Source organism: Patagioenas fasciata, chromosome 2 (assembly GCF_037038585.1).
Source record: "Patagioenas fasciata isolate bPatFas1 chromosome 2, bPatFas1.hap1, whole genome shotgun sequence".
Lineage (NCBI taxonomy): Eukaryota > Metazoa > Chordata > Aves > Columbiformes > Columbidae > Patagioenas > Patagioenas fasciata.
The window spans coordinates 86,174,034-86,194,830 of record NC_092521.1 but is presented as its reverse complement, the minus strand read 5'-3'; the positions used below and the strand labels follow the sequence as shown (position 1 = coordinate 86,194,830).

Here is a 20,797-nt window from a genome sequence, read left to right as displayed (position 1 = left end):
AGAGTGAAAAACACTGCTGACATCAGCTGCAGGTGTTGATTTTGAGTTAGTAGATAAGGGTAAATCTGATTTTCATTCAATAAGAGTTCAGCAGAATTCTTCGTAGTCTTTCACTTCTGCTGATACAAACACAATACAGGCAAATTCATTCCCTCCACTTACATCTCCCCATAGCTAGGGGGGAGTCCTGGAAACCAGACCTGTTTTCTCAAATGCCTCCTTCCCTCCTGTGCCCTATATGCTAGGCTGTAATCAAATCTGGATAAGTGATTGTGTTCTTACTTCTGCACAAATAATTGGATTTCAGAGCACCTAGAATTTGTTCTTCTCTCTCTGTCCTCCAAATGAGCTAGGTTGCAGGTTTTCAACCTGATAACAAGCACCAAAGTTGCTTTTTATGGTTTGCCATACCCTGTCATTGGGTTGTTCCATAACATGTGATACAAGTTTACAGGAAGTGACTATAGTCATCAGTTATATCCACAGGTCAGAAATTACCACATCACAACATCAAATACTTTAATCAGTCCCTGGAACAGGTAGTAAATCCATCATCATTTTAAAGGCTCCACAATAAGAAAGGCTATTTTTCTCATAGATTTTTCTCTCACCAGAAACTTGTGAGTGAAATCCATCTATATATGTGATATCTCTTGATGTTTCAGACACGCTCCAAAAGATGTGCACACAGATAAGCACGAAAAAAAGCTGTGGCCCTGGAAGCAACCTGAGTTTGTCTTGGATACGTTATCCCTCACCCTTCACAGAATTAATTGATCTAGGCCCAGCTCTGGACTAATTGACATATAAGAAATAACCTAATAGGGGAGAGTAATGGTTTGTTTAGCCAAGTACTTTATCTCAGTGGCAATAGGAGATACTGTTTTGAGAGAGCATGCAAGTCTGGCCACTGTAATTTTTTCTTCTTTTACACTCTCCACCCCCAACATCTACAACTGTCAGATTAGAACAGGGATGTTGGAGGCGGGGAGGTTAGCTGGGGAGGAGAGGATGGTGGTGTGATTTTGTTTTATTTTGTTACATGAATCTGATGTCCTTGAACTTGTCTGGTTATCCATTGCTCTAACTTTGCATGAGTACTGCATTGACTGACGTTACACTGAACTGAACAATACCATACTGTTTCCAGTATAGTATTCCAACATACACCAAAACTGGGAGTATTTTACTACTTTTAATCCAAATTTTGTGTGTCTATACACATATATGTATGTATACTTGTAGATAAATATCTACAGATCAAGACGGAATGTTTTTCAGAAAGTCATACAGCATAATGCAAGATTCACAGAGTAGCACATCATGATGTGAGGCAATGTGATCAAAGAGCTTTTTTTAGCCTAAAACATGTAAACAGCCTTCCAGGTTTGCAGCACCAAACAACAACAGCAAAAAAAACAGACTGCAGACCTATAGATTCAAAGGAAGCAGATGCCAAAATGTGCATTTTTCCTGAGCTGTTTAATCATATGTTTTTTTTTCTAGAAATACTAAAAACATTTAAAGTTATTTACTATTCTTAAAACATATTTACTTTTACATGAAAGCATTTCAAACCTAAAAAAAATTGTTGAGTTCCATGTTTATTGATTCACAATGATCTCTACCATAAAGCTCCAAATCGCAATTTTAAAATATGTTTTTTTTCCTAAGATCCTACTTTGCAAACTGAGAATCTAAGTGTTTTGTGGGCACTGTACACACCTCACAAGAAATCTGTTCATTCCTCAGTATTCATTTCAGAATGCAATTGCAAAACGGTGATTCTCTAAGTATCTTAAATCTTTATCTAGAACTAAATTTTCAAATGAAAGTGTAGAACATAGATAAAATCATTGCTCGACTTAAAGCATCACTAAGGTCCTTTGCTAATGCTTATTTACTGGTAAAGTTAACCAAAAAAAAAAAAAAACCACACAGACTGAAATTAATTTAAAATATGACACTGTTTCTCTCTTCTGCAGACTATATTCGACATGTGAACTATTATACCAGTCAAGAGTACTTAGTGAAAGTAGACTGTAGATTGCCCATCTTCCTTAGTCTGAGTGTAATTCCCTTGCCTTGTGCCTGCTCCAAGACACACAGGTGGATAACTAGCTCTTGGTAAAATCTGAGAAGCAGATTATCAAAAGTAATTGTATCAAAACATAAGGTTTGAAATAAGGATGTGGGGAATAATAAGCACCAAGCCTTGAATCTCTGTTGTTATGATGTGGCTTCCTAAGGAAAGCTGTTGTTTCAAGAAGAGTATGCCAAAAGCCAGTAACTAGGAAATAAATATTTAAGGTCTTTTTGTTTGTTTGTTTGTTTGTTTGTTTTTTATTTTCCTGTTGTCACTGATTTTATATTTATTGACATTTGCATTACCTACTTGCATGGTTCTTTTAAATCTTGTTTCAAAATACTGTCTTTGGAAGGTCGTCACTCTAATGATGGCAAAGACAATATTGTAGCTGGAATAATTATCAAAACAATGTAATTATTTTCTTGGCTCAATAGAACCTGATAAGTGAAACGCCATCTGGAGGGGACCTAAGCCGAGCTTCAAGTTCTGCGTAAACCACAGGTTGTTTTTACCTGTCCGATTACGCATAAAGACTATGGCTCAGAGGAAAGCATGGATAAGGCTGCCTGGAGCTTCAGATGAAAACTCTGTGAAATAGAAGTATTTCCTAGAGAAGTCATATCACAAGGCCCAAATCAAGCATAAAGCCCTGTTGCTTCATTGAGGGTATGTTTAACTTAACAGCTGAATCTGCAAGCTCATCTGATGAAGTGAGATTATATTGAGACATTAGACAATGCAGGAATTATTTAAGAGAGATTTTTTTAAATTCTTTTTTCTTTGATTCTCAGAGTAAATATTGATGAAAAAAAAACCCAGCAGGAAGTGTGTAAGGGATGCATTAAACTGATGTCAGTTTGACAGCACGGATAGTCAAAGTGCTTGCATCTCATTAAAACAGATAAAAATCTGAATGTATCAATGCTAGTTTAGTATTAACTTTATGAAAAAAAAAAGCTTTTTGGGAAACTGGAGTATTCAGTGCTGACTGTCAGTATCTTTTGTTGAAATCCATTTTTTTTTTTTTTTTCCTAAAGAGCTGTTCTGTACTTTGGAGAAACACACAGCACATAAAGCAAAACTGATTGTTTTACTAAATATCCTATGACTTCTGGAGTAAAATGTTGAACATGATTTTGTTGACCATTTGGAGATAGGTTTTAAGATACAACTTCATATTTTGCTAATATTCAAAATGAGGTATCAGAAGTGCTTGTTTTTGAAATTGGTTTTAATTCTTGATGTGTGCTGTCTTTTCAGCCTTGAACTTCTCTTGAAATAGATAAGACTTGCCATTATGCTGAATTGTCCCTGTGTAGTGGCTGTTCTGTTCTGCATCTAACTGTTGTTGTCGACTGTCTTTGTGTCCTCAAATCAATGTTTCAGCAATTCTGCTGCAGTTTTCTTCTCAGAATAACAGATATTATCATGGTATCACAGTATGTTTGGGATTCAAAGGGACCTCAAAAGATCACCTAGTCCAATCCCCCTGCTGGAGCAGGAACGCCTAGGTGAGGTCGCACAGGAACATGTCCAGGCGGGTTTTGAATGTCTCCAGGGAACTCCACAACCTCCCTGGGCAGCCTGTTCCAGTGCTCTGTCACCTTCACTGAGAAGAAGATTTTTCTCAAATTTAAGTAGAACCTCTTGTGTTCCAGCTTGATCCCATTACCCCTTGTCCTGTCATTGTTTGCCACCGAGAAGAGCCTGGCTCCATCCTCATGGCAGTCACCGTTTATATATTTATAAACATTAATAAGGTCACCCCTCAGTCTCCTCTTCTCCAGACTAAAGAGATCCAGCTCCCTCAGCCTTTCTTCATGAGGGAGGTGCTTCACTCCCTTCATCATCTTTGTTGCCCTATGCTGGAATCTCTCCAGCAGTTCCTTGTCCTTCTTGAACTGAGGGGCCCAGAACTGGACACAATATTCCAGATGGGGTCTCACCAGGGCAGAGTAGAGGGGAAGGAGGACCTCTCTCGATCTACTGACCACCCCCCTTGTAATACACCCGAGGATGCCATTGGCCTTCCTGGCCACAAGGGCACAGTGCTGGCTCATGGTCATCCTGTTGTCCACCAGAACCCCCAGGTCCCTTATGTCATTTCCTGCCTCAGCCTAGGTACTGTTCATTTAACATAAAATACTTTGATACATTTCTTTGGATGGTACTTACAGAAAATGGAAATCATTATTAATAATCATAGCATCATCATTAAAAGTTTTTTTTATCCTTATCAAAGAGGTCAAAAGAAATATTTTCTTTTTCCTGAAGTGAAAACAATGTTTTTATATAAATATATATGTATACACATATATGTACATACTCTCACTGTTTTTTGGAAGCACAAAAATATTTTGAACTGTTGGGGTTTTTTTGTTGTTTCTTTTTCTTTTGCACACTTGGAAGTTAGATCAGATTTAGACATCTGAAGTTCAAAGATGATTAATTGCAATACCTCTAATAGAATGAAATCAGAATGGGTCATTCCTTTTTCCCTCCGTTAAAAGTATTTTTGAAGGACTGAAGTTTTTCTGCTGTGATAGATTCACATTTTGCCCTTCACTTCATGCCTTTCTGCATGTGATTCTAAATCTTTCATATGGATTGGTTGGTTGGTAATCAGACTGTGACGCTTTCCACTGCACAATTACTAGCCTGTACAGAGATGAATGTATTTTTATGTACTGTGAAATTTCAAGAGACAGTCAAGGGGGAAAAAAAAAAAAATAAATAAAATTATTTTGCTTTCTTGCAACGACACTGGTTCCGTTTACTTCAGTGCCGATTTATTCAGAAATACTTGTTTGCATGTCAAATTCTTCTTTATATTCATTTTATTATCCACACTATTTATTCATATATAATTACTATAGGTTTAAAATAAAAGATATATATGCATTCTTTTAATCACTTGTGTTAGACAAAACATGCAGTAACTTTTTGCATTTTCTGAAGTCATTGATTTAAATGATCTTTAGTCCCAGCATTTTAAATGCAAATGCCACAGTGGCATAGACACAAGGTAGGAAAATATTTTCTCTATTTTATTTTTCATTTGTTAATTCAGTCCTACCAGTCAGTTGCCCGACTCAGTTATATTTGAACATTTAATGCTCTGTTACCTCCTGGTATTTGACAGTGTTTATTCATCACAAATGCTTATTAAAAATAAAAATATGCTTACCTACAATCTCTGTAAGACTGAACTCTTAGAAAAGCACCATTTTTAAAACTTGCATCAGTAGGTGCAATATTTTTTAAAAGTGTAATAGAGTAGTGTTAATTCCACTTTATCTACATGGAAGTTGTAAACCAGAACTTTTTTATAAGGACTAGATTTTTTCTCAATATTTAGAAACTAAACCTATTGCAGCTCTTAATCAGAAATATGCAGCAACAGCTGAAAGTTCAAAGGGCAAAATTGGCTACAGGGGGTGACAACAATCACAAATTTTCAGTTAGGTAAATGCATTTTATGAATGCTTGAGTAGAAGCATCACAATTTCCAACTTAATACTTCCATGCTCATCATTTTTATGTATTAGGAAAAGTTAAAGCAATCCTTCATATTACAAATTTTAACTCCAAGCACTGTTCAGCAGGTATGTAGCTACTAAATGGTCAGTTTTGTTTTTACCTTCTTTTTCATACTGTGCTCTGATATCTTATTCAACCTGACACTTTTAAGCCCTGCTTTCAATCAAATGGCTGATTCATGGCTGTTTTCATTATATTCCTGAACTTTTTTTTGTAGTATTGTGTGTGACACCTCATACATACACATGTTCTGAGGAAAAGCTTCACTAAGGTAAGTGTTGGCAATTAGATTTTAAAGATGAAAAAAATAAACTTAAGCATATATAAAGCAAACATTCAACATAATTTTATTTCCAGCATTGCCAATTATTTTTATTGCAGGGCTTGGGCTAGAACTTTGTTGTTGTACCTGACTTAACCGTTTCAAAGACCTCTTTGCGATTTTGTTTAGAGTTCTACAATTTTAAAAGAGGGGAACTTATGTCATTTCTCCCTAGGTTCCCTCTATATAAATGGATAATACCAATTTATCTTCAGTTAAGGCTAAAACTCATTTAATATAATCAGCCTGACTGTCACTATCTCACACTCACAGTTTGACAAAAATTGGTATGAAATCTTCCATCTGAAACAAGCATGCTAAAATGTGAAGCAAGACAGAGATGAATTTATAGCTTCTGAAATGTTCACAGAGATGGGAATGTTTTCTCTTTTTATTACACTCTGCTATGGAAAAACAGAAAAGAGATATTTCAGCAGAGTTTCTTGACAGTAGATTAACATAAGTGAGAGGAAAGTTAGCTGTGTGTTTGTGTTACCACGGCAATATGTACAGCAAGGATTTGTTCATAGTTATGTTTTTGTGTAACTGATAAGAGATCACCAGTTCCTCTTTTGATTGATAACCAGCATAGTGTTAAATTGATGGATTACAATGGTTAAGCATATTTTTTTGGTTTCTAGAAGACTGAAATGTGTCATGATTTCTGCAATGGACAGGATTTGATTTATCAGACACACACAGGAAGAAAAGACTTGCTGTACTTGTCAGTTGCCTGTTGACAGCTCCTTTGTTTGTCTTCAGGATGACTATTCATAAACCTTCCTTCAACAGACAAGATGTTGCACAATACCACCCTCTGATGCAGTCAAATCACCCCTTCTAAGTAGTGATATATTGATTTGTTCTGATGGGTTTTCCACTCTTTGCACTCTTTAGGCTGGCAGGTACCAGTAAACCACAACATACTTAAAACACCCTTTTCAGAATCGCTCCCATAATGTAATCAATGTAAGAAATATACATAATGAAAAGTATCTTGTGAAATACATTTTTCTCACCTTCCCACCTTTTCATGCACAATAAATGATTGCCGGATAACAGACAATGACAGGTCTGCAGATTGCCACTAGTATAATCTTCTCTTCCCACAGGCTTAAAGCTTCAAGGCTGAAAAGTACTAGCCCATGAAGTTGTAATAAGCAGCTCAGGCTATTCTAAGAATAACAATTACCTATTGCGCAGGATCCTGAGTCAGGCAGATCTTCAAGGCAGACCTGCTTAGGCCTTTTAGCATAAGGATCTTGTCAAAACCAAGAAGGTTTTAAGGTCAGATAAGCTATTTTTTATTAAACTGAAAAGAGTATTTTAAATGGCAACTGGAAGTTACCACTGGAAATAGAAGAGAACTCCATTGTTCATGCCCACTTAGTCTTTAAATATTTTTTTTTTTAACTTTGAACCTCTGTTTTTATTAACTTATCTTCAACTCAATCTGAGTAAAATCCACTGGGTATGCCACAGATCCACACTACTGTTGTCCTGACTGCCCTCATGGGTGCTCTGAGCACACTCAGGAGATCCTTGGGGAAGGGGAGCTGTGACTAAGTATTGTAGTGAACAATAAACTAGACTCCACTTAGTAGCCTTTGCTGCTATGTTGTGTATCAAGTGAGCATAATTTTTCCATACCTGAGAGGAGGAACATGGAAAGAGAGAGAGAGAGAAAAAAAAAAGAAAAGGTACATAGTTGTAAGCTTTCTTTTTGAAAAGAAAAAAACCAAACAAAACCACCAAACAAAACTCAAACAAAAGCCAAAACAAAACAAAAACCACACACAAAAACAAAACAAAACAAAACAAAGCAAAACAAACAGCCAACCAAAAAAAATCAACCTTGAAAATTGTTACATGCTGGATATCCTTTCTTCGGGGAGAAGAGAGAGAGAAGAGATGGAGAAGAGAAAAAGAGGAGGTTAAAAGAGAAGGAAAAGGGAAAGGGAAGAGTTAAGAGTCAATAGTTTGAGGATTTCCTCATGTCTTATCTCTTCAGTTTTATTCTTGGTTTAGTTTTGTTTTTCACAAGCAGTTTAATTGATTTGGCATTTGGACTAGAAAAACACACACAGAATCCTAGAAAACAGAACAGACAGGGAGCTAAAGAGATATTCCATGCCATCCTCCTGCCTCCATGTGGGGTCAGTGCAGACTTTCTGGTACATGGGTTTTCAGTTTGTCATGCAAACCTGCAGTATCAAGATAATCCTGTCCCTCTCAGTGATCTTTACCTGGTACTTCACTGTACTAACTGTAGATACCAACAAAATCCCTTTTCCTGATGTTTAATGTAAATCAACTTTATGAAAAATATGAACCCAACTTCTTGCCCTAAACATGACAAGAACTTGATATTTTTTTAGCAGTCTTTTATGTAGTTGAAGAAACAGAATCTGTCAGATCTCATGACAGCTGTTCTATCTGAACCAAACAATGCCAACTCACTCTCGTTATTCATGTATTTGAAGCCTCTGATCATTGCAGTTTTCAGAAATTATTCTTTATTTTGTGAAATATTATGTCCAAATTTGATTGCAAAGTTCTAGTTTAGACACATCAGTTCAATGTAGCATTGAAGATATTTCATATTTAAACTGTTTATTCTTGGGCTGTGCACAATATGACTAGATCTCTTCACTATTTTTGAAACTTCAACTAAAAATGTATTTAGGTTGTCTGAAATGAACAGTGCTCCTTTCTCTGAAAGAAAACAATCCTATTGGTTTTGGAAGATGTAGTATTTTTCTTTTGTGTTTGTTTGTTGTTTGTTTGTTTGTTTTTCCCTGGACCTTCAGCCTTCTTTTTAGAAGTAGCAATCATATTTTATTGAAAACTTTGGGGTTTTATTATTTTTTTCACAAAAATAAATTTTACTTCCAGTAGTTTTTCAGTAAAACTTACATTGAAAACCTTCAAAAAATAAGTTTTTTTAAACAAGTAAAACGATAGATTTTCATTGGTATTTGTAGTTAAGGCATGCATGTATCTGGGGCCAGAATCCTGTTGTAGTTTTTAAATAATAATAATAATAATAATAATAATAATAATAATAATAATAATAATAATAATAATAATAATAATAATAATAATAATAATAATAATAATAATAATAAATTAATTAAATACAATTATATATGTATATATACACATATTTATTTATATAATTATATATATGTATATGTGTATGTATATAATTATATATAATGTATTAATATTATTATTATTATTGTTATTATTATTATTGTTATTATGCCTGTTTCCTTTTCATTTTCTTTTTCGGAATTCATCTGCCTTTGGATATAGCTGCTTGAAACTAGATCAAATTTTTGCTGAAAAATGTGCTTACTGGAGGAGTTGATGTAAGTGGAGATAATTTTTATTAATTTAGTAATTTTGGAATCAAATAGGTTTTCCTCTTCTTTTTTTTTGCTTGTTTTTTTTATGGTGAGAGCTTTCGTACTTCTTTGATCTTTTCTGTGCTTAGGCATTTTTTCCTTTCTGTTTTGATATATCATTTTTTTTCTCCAGTATTCATTCAAAGATAAGGAAAAACTCAGCATGTGAGAGACAAAAGTAAAGACAAAGGGAGTAGACCCAGGAGACCCCCAATAATTTTTCTTCTTTTATTTAATCTTAAAATACTGAATTTATTTTAAGAACAGAGATTCTAATCAAAATACATTATTAAATCTTCTTCAAAAGCTGTGTTTTAAAAGATGGCTTTGGGTTATAGCACATGCCAGATGGAACATGTTAAGAATGTGATGAAATCTCCCCATTATACTTCTAAATGATAATATGTCTGCAACATATGATTGCTTATGATTCATTCTGTTGCTTTTTTGAAACACACTGTTACATCAAAAGATGGCAAACACACACACTGTTTTCAGTATCATTTAGGTGCTGTAGCAAATGCAACAGTTTTTCAAAGAGACAAGTGGCATGCGACTGTGACAAAACAGAGGGCACACTTGAAAACGCTGAAAGGATAGTGCACCTGTGTTCTCTTGTCCTAAGAACAGATGGTTCTTAAACTGACTCTGCGGAGGGAAAATTACAAATGCTGTAAAGAATTCCTTATGGATTAATTGCATAAATTGATTAAAGGCAAGATTAAGATAAAATTCAATACCTAAAGAAAACAATATTAGGTAATTAATTAAAAAAAAAAAATTTGCAGTGAGAATGTTTTTCTTCAGGATTGAGAAACTGAGGTTACTGCAAATTTGATGCTACATTGCTGTCAAAAGCCAGCTCAGTGGGTCACCCATTTGGGTCACAATCTTCTTCCCAAACTCCTCTGTGCAGAGACTAGGAGTGGCCAAGGCCTCGATAACACGGTTGAAAGGACATGGATGAACTGGGATAAGACTAATGGAGTAAAGGCTTCACTGATCCTATTTTCTGATTTCTTTGCTGCTTGCCATAGTAAGAGAGATCCTACTCTGAACTTTTATGATGTGCCCAAGGCAGCTAGCAAAGTAACATGAAATAATATTTCCAGGCATTAGCAAATTTTTGGTCTATATTTGCAAGGAAATACTATTCAATTCCATTAAGTAAGAAAAAAAAAAAAAAGAAGAAGAAGATTGAATAACTAAATGAAGTTTTGTATTGAATAAAAGCAACTCTGGTGATGTTGGTAATTCAGTGCTTCTTCTTGAATTGTTACATGATGTCTTATAAGGTGGACATCTATAGTAGACAACCTCACCTATGGAGGTCTGAATATTTCTAAGTGCAGACTACAAGAAACAAATGGCATTTGAATATATGTTGCAGCCCACCCCCAAAACAAAACAAAACACTCCCCCTGAAAATAACACTCCCTGAATATTTTACTTTTCACTTCATACTTTTTAATAAGACACTCAGGCAAATGTCATGAATCAAACTCACTGGTTAACTGGAGGTAGAACAGAGATTTTTCTTCAGTTTGCATGCAATTTAGATTATGTTTATGGCATAATCTAAATTTGTCTTTATGGAACTTATTAAAGAGGGGATTATTCATGGAGCAGCTAATTTTGAGCAGTGTCCGTTCTTTTTTATTTGATTTTGTATTACCCCCTTTAATATGAAAAAGAAAGATTGCAGGCCGTATACAAAAATATTTTGTGGTTGGTTGTGTACTGTTTTTAAATTCTGGGTGATGACAGGTATTTGATTGTACAGTTTATGATTGGTCTAACACATATTGCATGGAACTTCAGACATTCAAAATTAGCATTCTTTGATTAGTAAAATGCCTATTTGATACAAGGAGAGACTAGCTTTCATGTAAAAAAATGAAACTGGGTGATTTAAAAGGACAGAAAATCTCTTGTCTTTTGAAATCATTTAAGTATTTTGTGCAAAGCATGAAGGACTGTCTTTTCCAAAATGGCTATTAATTTTCATTAGGCCTATTTCTTCCTACCTAGGGATACTTCATAAGGAATGGAGTTAAAGAGGTGGGATATTTGGCATTTTGCATAACTGAATTTGGCATCATCTAAGTTGTTTAGAAACAGACACATAAAATTGCTACTAGCTTTGGAAAATAAAACTAACTATCCCTAAAGGGCCACTTGGTTAGAGTCTTCTGTCCATTTTATTAGCTTTTTCTTTAATTCATGAACATAATTCCCATCAATATTTTAATACTTCCTAAATTGCATGTTCAGGTGTTGGGTTTTTTTTGTTTGTTTGTTTTGTTTTACTTTGTTTTGGTTTTGTTGTTGTTTAGATTACTACCTCTTTGGATTGTTTGTTAGAAAGTGAGTAAACCTGATACAATGTCAGTGGTTTAGATTTCATTTCTTAGGTTCTGCACAGGGCTACATGTTAGTACCAGCTGAGAAGCTGGACCTATGGATCTTCCCTAGTGAAAGAAAAGGACATCCCAGAAACCAAGGAATGACACAGTATGATATACAGTCAGGTATTTCTCAACAACTTCATACTACAAAAAAAAAAAATCCAAGTTGTTTTTTTTTCCTTTAAAAAGAAACTTCTCTCCTATATTTAACTGGATGTTCTATTGTAACCTGTTTTATCTTTTTTTTTTCTTTTTTTTTTCTTTTTTTTTTTTTTTGGTGTGAATACTTAGTAAGCAAAATGATTTTTACATTTCCCCTCACTACATCCTCTGAAAATTCCTCACACTGTTGATCTCACTGATTTATTCAACACTCACACTAAACAACAGGCATCTTGAAAGAATATGGTCATTTTTATGTTTATGTGTATTTTTAGTGCATGCACCAGTATATGAGACAGATAGGTCCTCTGAGTTGATAGAAGGAAAGAAAGATGTGCAGTGGATATATTGTAGATTGTTTGGATTAACCTTGACTCTCATCACACTCACAAGGCAATTGTTCTGCATATATGCCCTGTTCCTGAAGGGTGGTTGATGATCTAGGTCTGTTATTTGCATAATTTTCTTGTTACAGTTGTTCTAGACATCAAGCCTTTTTGTAGTTGTTGAATGCTAACTTCTTTTGCTCATCAAACAGTATTTTCTTCTCCTGCTAAATGCATTAGATGCACTACTGGTCTACATTTTATGGCACTTATAATCACTACCACTGCCTTTGTCTAAAAGCTATCTAACTGTAATTGGGAACATAAGCTCTGTTCTAGTTACTCAGAGTCCATCAACATTGTATTGCCCTCCTCAACAGTCTGGGAGCCATACATCAGGTTTGTGCGGTGCTGGACTTTTTCCTCTAACTTACAAGTACACCAGACCTCTTTTTTAGTTACTTCTTGTCACAGGGTGAAGCCTACTCACAAGCTTCACTCAGGTAAATAAGACTTTGATTGCATTTGCCAGGTCTAACTGCATGTATAGGAGAGAAACAAAAAATCAGGGATCATAGAGCTGTTGATGACTTTCTATTCCTGGAAGATATTTGGGAAGTAACAACTGTTTGGCCTTAGATATATGGAAAGAGATCATCCTGAGATGACTTGGTTAGTGAGGCCATTGGCTGCTGACAAACTAATTTTAAAAAGCACTGCTTAATAGGATAACACCTCAGAACTGGGGAGAAACTCCTCCTTTCAGGGACCTCTGACACCAAGTGGGGTCTGAGCCCGAAGCAGAAGTGCCCTCATAGGGACGAGGCTGCCAGCCAGGACTTGGACAGTAGGTGTCCAGTTCCCCTGGGTCCCTACTGCTGGTCTACACTGGACTGGGGGGCTAAGCAATGGAAGTGCAAGGAGTGTGGATGTGACAGAGTAGCTCTCAATCCCATGTGCCTATCCTTATCAGTAAATAAATTTATCCCTTTCTGTCATACTGAGTGACCCTACCTCATGACAAAAACAGAATGCACTCATAAGAAAATAAAACATCAACATAGTAGCATCACTAACAAAGCAGAAACAATGACCTAACATAATTAAAATTGTTTGAAAATTGAACTTGGGAGGGAAAAATAATTTTTTTAGTATTATGAATATGTTCCCTTAGAAGTTTATTTCCTGATAAAATTTCTTAATTCAGTTTATTTAACTTTAGTACAACATTTATTATTCTACTCCAGCAACCCATCTGCATGTGCATATCCATATTAAAGAAGAACTGGATAAGAATACTTTCTGTGAACTGTTCCCCATGGGTTGAAATAAAAGTGCTCTCTCTTCACACATACCAGTTTGCTAATCACCATCACTTTGAGCAGGAGATTTAAGCCTTTCTCAGAATAATATTGTTCAAAGAAGTTGGTTTTTTTTTGGTTTTTCTTTTTTTTTTTTTTAAGACATGTATTAGTTGACTTCTTGTCATAGTAGCTCTTGCTTAGTGCTGTCACATGTACCTAGGATAGTTCAAACTAATTCAAATGGATTTACTTTGGTTCTATACCACTGAGCCCAGAACCATGATACTTTTGCCATTTCATAAACTGTTCTAAGGTTTATGCAACCATATGGAGCTTATCACTTAAGTCCAACTCCACGTCTTTGGAATATGGGTAATATCTGGGCTTACCTCCATCTGTTTAGAGAATCAATAATGCTAACCCCTCCCTCAGGGTCTCGGTGCAAAATTTTGCAGTGAAACATGGAAAATCTCAACCTGTTATCTGATTTGGAAGAAATGAATCATCTCAGATCCAAATGTTGTACAGTCATTTGTTTTCCTTCCTGGACTTAGGTTTATGGTAATAAGGTCCAATGGCTTTTAGTGAGTCTGGAATAAGTGCAGAGTATGTTTGCATCTGTTGCAATATAACATGTAGACATTCCTTGTTTGAAACAGAGATGGTGATGGCAGTTTTGATGCAAGCTTAATTTATTTGAGATTTAGAATGGTATATATGCTTTTGAGTCCATTCAACTATAGCAGTGGGACTGAAATTAGAATCAGCTCTTAATTTAGCTCACTCTTTATTGAAGATCCCTTTGCCTATTATAAACCTTCCTGTTTTACACACTGGTAAACAGATTTAGAAATAGGATTATTAGCTCTCATCTTACTTCTGGAAACAGCAAGTCAGAATTAATTTCTCTGAAAAGAGAATTCCATGGGTGTAGTGCTGGTATAAATGAGATCAGAATAAAGTTTATATCAACTTCTTTGATTTTTTTTTTCTTAATGAAAATAAATTATTTCCCTGTTTTGCAGATGATCATGCCTTCTAGGACCAGAGATATTAGCAAATGTTCAAAACCATTTTAGGTTCTTCTAATTAAAAATGTCTCAATCCATTTGGTAGTTAGGTACCAGAAAGTGAGTGAACTACCTGACAGTCCAAACTAGTGACAGAATTGTGGATGAATGAGAGAAGCTGGAATGGACATATATTAAGTCATTAAGATGAACATTTCCTTAGTTTGTAAGTCACTCTAGGTGGTTGCTGTGTGTATTCTAGGTCTCTACCAATATTGTTTAGTTATACCAGACCCCAAGGCAGATCTGTGGATGGTGAGACAACACAAAGGGCTAAAAATATGGAAATCCTTGAGTTGTGCATTATCAGAAAATGTAGGACTGCAGACAGCTTGAATTCAGAGACACTGTGGTTAGCTATAGCTGATGTAGACAGGTCTTAAAGGGTGGAAAGTCTCTCAAGTCTCTCAGATTATTGCAGAAATGGTGAAAATAAGATTTTTTTTTTCCCATGGATACTTTATCCATACTTAAAATAGTGCATAGAAAACAATTCTATTATTCACAGAATAATAGAATCATAAAATGGTTTGGGTTGGAAGGGACCTTAAAGATCATCTGGTTCCAACCCTCTGCAGTGGGGCAGGGACAACTTCCACTGGACCAGGCTGCTCAGAGCTGCATCCAACCTGGTCCTTTACACTTCCAGGGACGGGACATCCACAACTTCTCTCGGGAGCCTATTCCCATGCCTCAACACCCTTATAGTGCAGAATTTCTTCCTTATATATAATCTAAATCAATCTACTTTCAGCTTAAAGCTGTTAACCCTTGTCTATCACTACATGTCCTTGTAAAAAGTCACTCTTCAGCTTTCTTGTAGGCCTTCTTCAGATACTATAAGGCTGCTATAAGGTCTCCCCAGAGCCTTCACTTCTCGCAGCTGAACAAACCCAACTATCTCAGTCTGTCTTCACAGGAGAGGTGTTCCATCCCTCTGATCATCTTTGTGGCCCTCCTCTGTACTCACTCTAACAGGTCCATGTCCTTCTTATATTGGGTGCCCCAGAGATGAATGCAAAACTCCAGGCAGGGTGTCATGACAGTGTAGTAAAGGGAAAGAATCATATCCCTCAATTTATTAATCACCTCCCTCTATTTATTAATAAAAATAATTCTATATTTCACTTAAGCATACTGGCAAATGTCACAAGCTTGATGAATGAAGGAATAACTTTTCTATTCCCTTATGTCATATTTCTGTTTAATAGTTGAAAACTGGAAAGAATTCAGTGATAAAACTTGTATGGGCACATATAATAAGAAATGGGAACATTTTAATCTGGACAGTTTACTATTTTTTTCACCAAACTACTTCATTTCTACCACAGCTTTTAACAATCATGGAAGCCTCATATGGTCCATGGCATGCTTTGTTTGACTTAAATGAGAAATTGGGAGCATTGCTCTATGAAGAGAAAATACTAAGAGTGTCAGATGCATCACCTCTAAAGAATCCTTTAAACACAAGGCTTACCTTGCCCACATACTGAGTATCTGGACCTGTATACTCCTCCAGCAAGAAAAATTGATTCCACATCCAACCACGCTTGGTGCGGTGCAGTGTTTTTCCACTATTCTCCGACAATCCTGTTATCCTTTCACTGTGTGAGTGCTTGTTAGTCCTTTTTTGGAATGGCATCACATGAATCACATGAAACACACAGCTCCATAGCAATACCATCAAGGAGTAAGTCCTCATCATTTACAGAGATGCTGCTAGCCTCCACTCCTGTAATAATTCACCAGAACAAATTTCTCAAATGTTATATCCTCTTGTAAGTAGGACCTAGGGAATGAAGAAAAGTATTTGAGTCAGTTCCAATAATTTTGTTTCCCTAATGCCCTGGGCTTAGGGAAACAGGAATACCAGTAGCCTGGTGATCACAATAACCCACAGAAATTACATATAACCATAAAAACGAAGACCAGTTGTATGTTTGAACATTGAGACAATTACATGCAACAATTAATCAGAGAGTTTCACATCTCCTTCATTTTCTATTTCACTCTCTCACACTGTATATAGACATCTAAAACACAATCTGAGAAAAATCTTCTTCATGTGAAAACTTTAGCTACCAGCAGAATCCTGAAACAAAGAAACAGCCGACATAGTAAGAAACATTCCAACTTAATCTCTCCCAGCTCAGCCTGATGCTGTTCTCTCTTACTATCTGTTCGTAACTGTCTGCAAATCTGAATTTTCTTTTACTTCAAGATTAATAAAATCCTTTCCTTCCCTTTGCTAGCCCCCAATTGTCTAGAGGATCTGTTTCTGTTTCTACACAAAGGAACTCATAAGATGAAATTTAAACTATTATTTATGCCTTCAAGATATTCCTTATTCAAGAAAGAAAAAGTTGTTAGGTACGTTTCAGTTCATAAGAATCCTGCTTGGGTTAACAAAATTCTACATTTGGGACTGAATTCTGCAATTGGAATGTATTTTATTTTTTCCACTTCAGAATGAAGGTAATTTTCATGGTGTAGAATATTATTGTTATTATGTTTCTGAAACTGGCACTGGTGTTTTGCATAGAAGTTCGTAAACAACACTTAATCAAAACTTTTTTTTTTTTTTCGATCCATGCTCGTTTCTTTTGGCAGCACAACTGAGGTACCTGATGTACCAGTCTTTTCCATGATCTGGGTTTCCTGTCAAGCCTGCTTTTGCTTTAGGACATCATTAGCTGAGTTGTCACTGTATATTACAGAAAGTATAGGAAAACAATTCAACAGGAAAATTATTGTTTGCTTGGGAATCCTAGTCCCTGAACCCTGATACTACCATGAAGCCATAACATTAAGAAATTTCAGAATACTGAAATTTTGAAATAATAAAAAAATATACCTATCCTCCTCACACAACCGAACACTACCAGCACATACTTTCATTTTGTTCTGGTTTGGTTTGTTGTTTGTTTTTTTTGGTTTTGTTTTTTTTTTTTTTTTTTGTGGGAGGGGAAACAAGTGTGGGATTTTTTTGTTTTGGTTTGGTTTTTTTTAAGAAAAGATATAAAGTTTTAGGAATGAGATGCCTTTTTTATGAAAATTGTTTGTCAGCTGAGAACCAAAACTCTTTAACTGAAAACATTCAGTGAATTGTATTCTAATTACGTTCAATGATTAAATTGTTAGAATTGTGTCCTTAAAATGAGGATATTCTGTATGGTCCCAGGATTTCAACTAGCAATCCTGAAGGAAGATCAAAGCCTTAGAATTTTAGCAACTTCAAACAGAGCTTTAGCTGAGCAAGAGGAGAATGCTTGGAATATTTATCACTTTCTAACATAGTGTTCAGAAGGAAAAAGAAAACAATTTAATAGGTGTCAAATTTATGCACAAGTTTGTGGATATAATGCAGGAAAATTGTTATTTTCTTTAATTTCTTTACATATATTGAAGAATCAAAGTAAAAAAAAAATTAAATCTATTTGCATAAAATCATGCATGTACATAGATCTTGACATACATTAGGGGATGTATTTTCTTTCTCAAAATCTTGTTTTCTCCCTTGTAATGCTCGATATGTTCCTGTTGTATACAGAGGGGCAAAGGGGAACTCTCCCGTGGCTAATTTAACACTAGTGAATTTTGACGTTAACTGGAAAGCATGTTGCATATATGATGATCTTGCCTTGTGATTGGAAGTTACTGGATACGTAACAAAAGAAAACAAAAACATCAGTCAATGTTTTATCCACGTCTAAATTTCCTGTAAAATATAGACTGTAGTAGTTTTTATCACTGAATAAAACCATTTATCAATGTAGAGCATAAGACATGATGACCCAAATCCTTAATTCCAATGCACCGCAGCATCTGAAGAAGATTACATGGCCTTTTCAGACACTGTAAATTAGATCCTGCTTAAGGTATTGTAGGATGAAAATAAACAGCAATAGGAACTATTTTTGAAAATACTGTACTCAAAAGGCAGATTATTGAGTTTGTCCAATGGCTCTGATGTCTCATCTCTTCTTGAGATACTCTTGCTTGATATGTCATCTTTCACAGCTGCATTACAGCATTTTTGTTAGATTCATTAAAGAATTCATCTTACATATATTCTGAATGATAACAAGTTCAAGTATTCATATTGATCAAATTTTGGATTTGATTGGTTTTGCTTTGTATATGAATGATGTGTTGCTACTTAACTACTTTGGTAAATTTTATGTTTTTATATATTTAAGGTGATGATTGGTTTATTTCTCTAATTCCTTGGAACATATCAGCTTTTCTGCATTAAAACAAAACAAGCCATAAAACAAACAAACAAAAAGCCCAGAAAACTGCACACATATTTGGCAGAATTTTAACACATAGTAAATCTATGAAACTACTAAAAATCCTAAAAACATTAAAACTTTAAAGCCTTGAAAGACTGCTGTCAACAATATATTTTAAAAAAAATCAAGCTGTTTAATTTTTTTCTCTTCAAAACGTAATTATTTAATAGCTTAGACATATCTACCTGTCAGATGATCTAATCTGCTTTATTTTTACTTTTTTGAAACAGGGGGAAAGATAGAAGACACCAATATATTTTCATTTAGTGATCTGAAGATATGTGATTGTACCTTCAATTTTACAATAATTTCAAATGAAAATGAAATTTCAAACATTTTAATCTTGCTTTTTCAAAACTACACATTTTTAATTTGCTGACATTGCCCTCATTTCTTTCTGTCCAAGCTCTTATTTCCATACTGAGTCAAAAGCATAAGATGTGTATACTACTCTTTTCTTTGTACTCAAACACTTCAAGGTGGTCACCGGTTTATGCATCTTGTCTTGTAGACAGCTGCTCAAGTGGAACAGGAGTTGTGTTTGGCAGACTCAGAAGGTGTATTTTAATATTAAAAGAAAGGATTCTGGTGTAATCTGGAACAGTAAGAGCAACAGTACTAAGCACCACAATGCACTGTGGACAGACACTTTCAGTCTGATATAAGAAATTATTTCTGTGCAAGCATCATTTTTTTAAAAGAGGTTTTCTCTCAGCAGAATCCAGATTCCCATATTTTGTCCCATCCAAGGCAGAACTTAATCTGAGCTTGTTTAAAATGGGTATTTTCTGCTGTAGTGCTGCCCTCTACTGATTTCCTTGCTAACAGCACGACTTTGCTACTACTGAAAGGAAGTGCTGTCTCTGATAAGACTCAGTTTTTGGAATGATGAAAAAAAAGAAAAAAATATATATATTGTCATACATATTGTCCATTATTTCCCACTTTTTGACATACTAGATGTAAAGAGAGAGTTATTAGTCTGGATCAGTCTGGTTCTACTGGACATTACGGTAAACGTCTAATTTGATTTCTTCTAAGAGAAGCAAAGTTCTTAAATCTGAAACCAGAGAGAATAATTTAAATTGCTTTTATTCTAAGGAACTGATGAAAATTATGTACGCAGTCTCTCCTGCTTTACCTTTTCTTCCACCATTTACTCAGTACAACAGTCAACATATTGTTCTTGTCAAACAATGGAAAATTACAGTTCTTTGTAGTTGCACTGGAAACTTCTTTTAAGATGAGGTATTCAAGCATTAAACATTTTCGTGCCCCAAACTGGGGAGAACCTGCATTCTTTCCCTACTTTGCAAATGAGAGGATTTGGCTGGAGGCAATAAAAGTAGGCTTCTTTTTTTTTTTTTTTGGATTGAGAGATATGTGGTGGTAGCCTAGAAACATTACAACCTCTCCTTGCAGTAAGGACTCTAATATCAGAATCCTACAACAGTTCCAGGTAAAAGAATTATCTCTATATGAGAGACATTATTCTCCTGAGCACATTAGCAACTAGAAAAATATATCTTTTAAAGTCCTTTTGAATGTAAAGTATTCCATTTAGATCCTTCAGGTGTAGTGTGAAATAAGCCCTGCTGGGATCAATAACAGGGATTTGTTAGCAATGATGCCAATTTAAATGTTTCTATAGCAATTGCCATGGCAATGTTTTTAATTAGTGCAGCACAGTCATTCACAAGCATGACATGAAGAAAGGCTAACCTTCGGCAACTTGATAATGTACCTCACATTAGTTTGTTTCATTTGTTAATAATGAAGTAAAAATCTGGTCTAAAAAAAAAAAAAAGAAGTCATAGTGCTCTTGTATAGCTAAAAATAGCATAGTTAAATGCAGCAGCAGTGTCTCATAT

General features: G+C 35.1%; 1 protein-coding gene across 2 annotated transcripts in view; it reads right to left on the bottom strand.

The window, feature by feature from the left end:
* The window catches only part of CDH9 (cadherin 9), a 90,443-nt gene that overhangs the window by 48,723 nt on the left and 20,923 nt on the right, over positions 1 to 20,797 (bottom strand). For both annotated transcript variants that reach the window (XM_065830355.2, XM_065830357.2), the window contains exon 2: positions 16,109 to 16,420. In XM_065830355.2, the coding sequence (XP_065686427.1) occupies positions 16,109 to 16,336 (228 nt within the window). In that variant the 5' untranslated portion in view covers positions 16,337 to 16,420. The remainder of the gene's footprint in view (positions 1 to 16,108; positions 16,421 to 20,797) is intronic.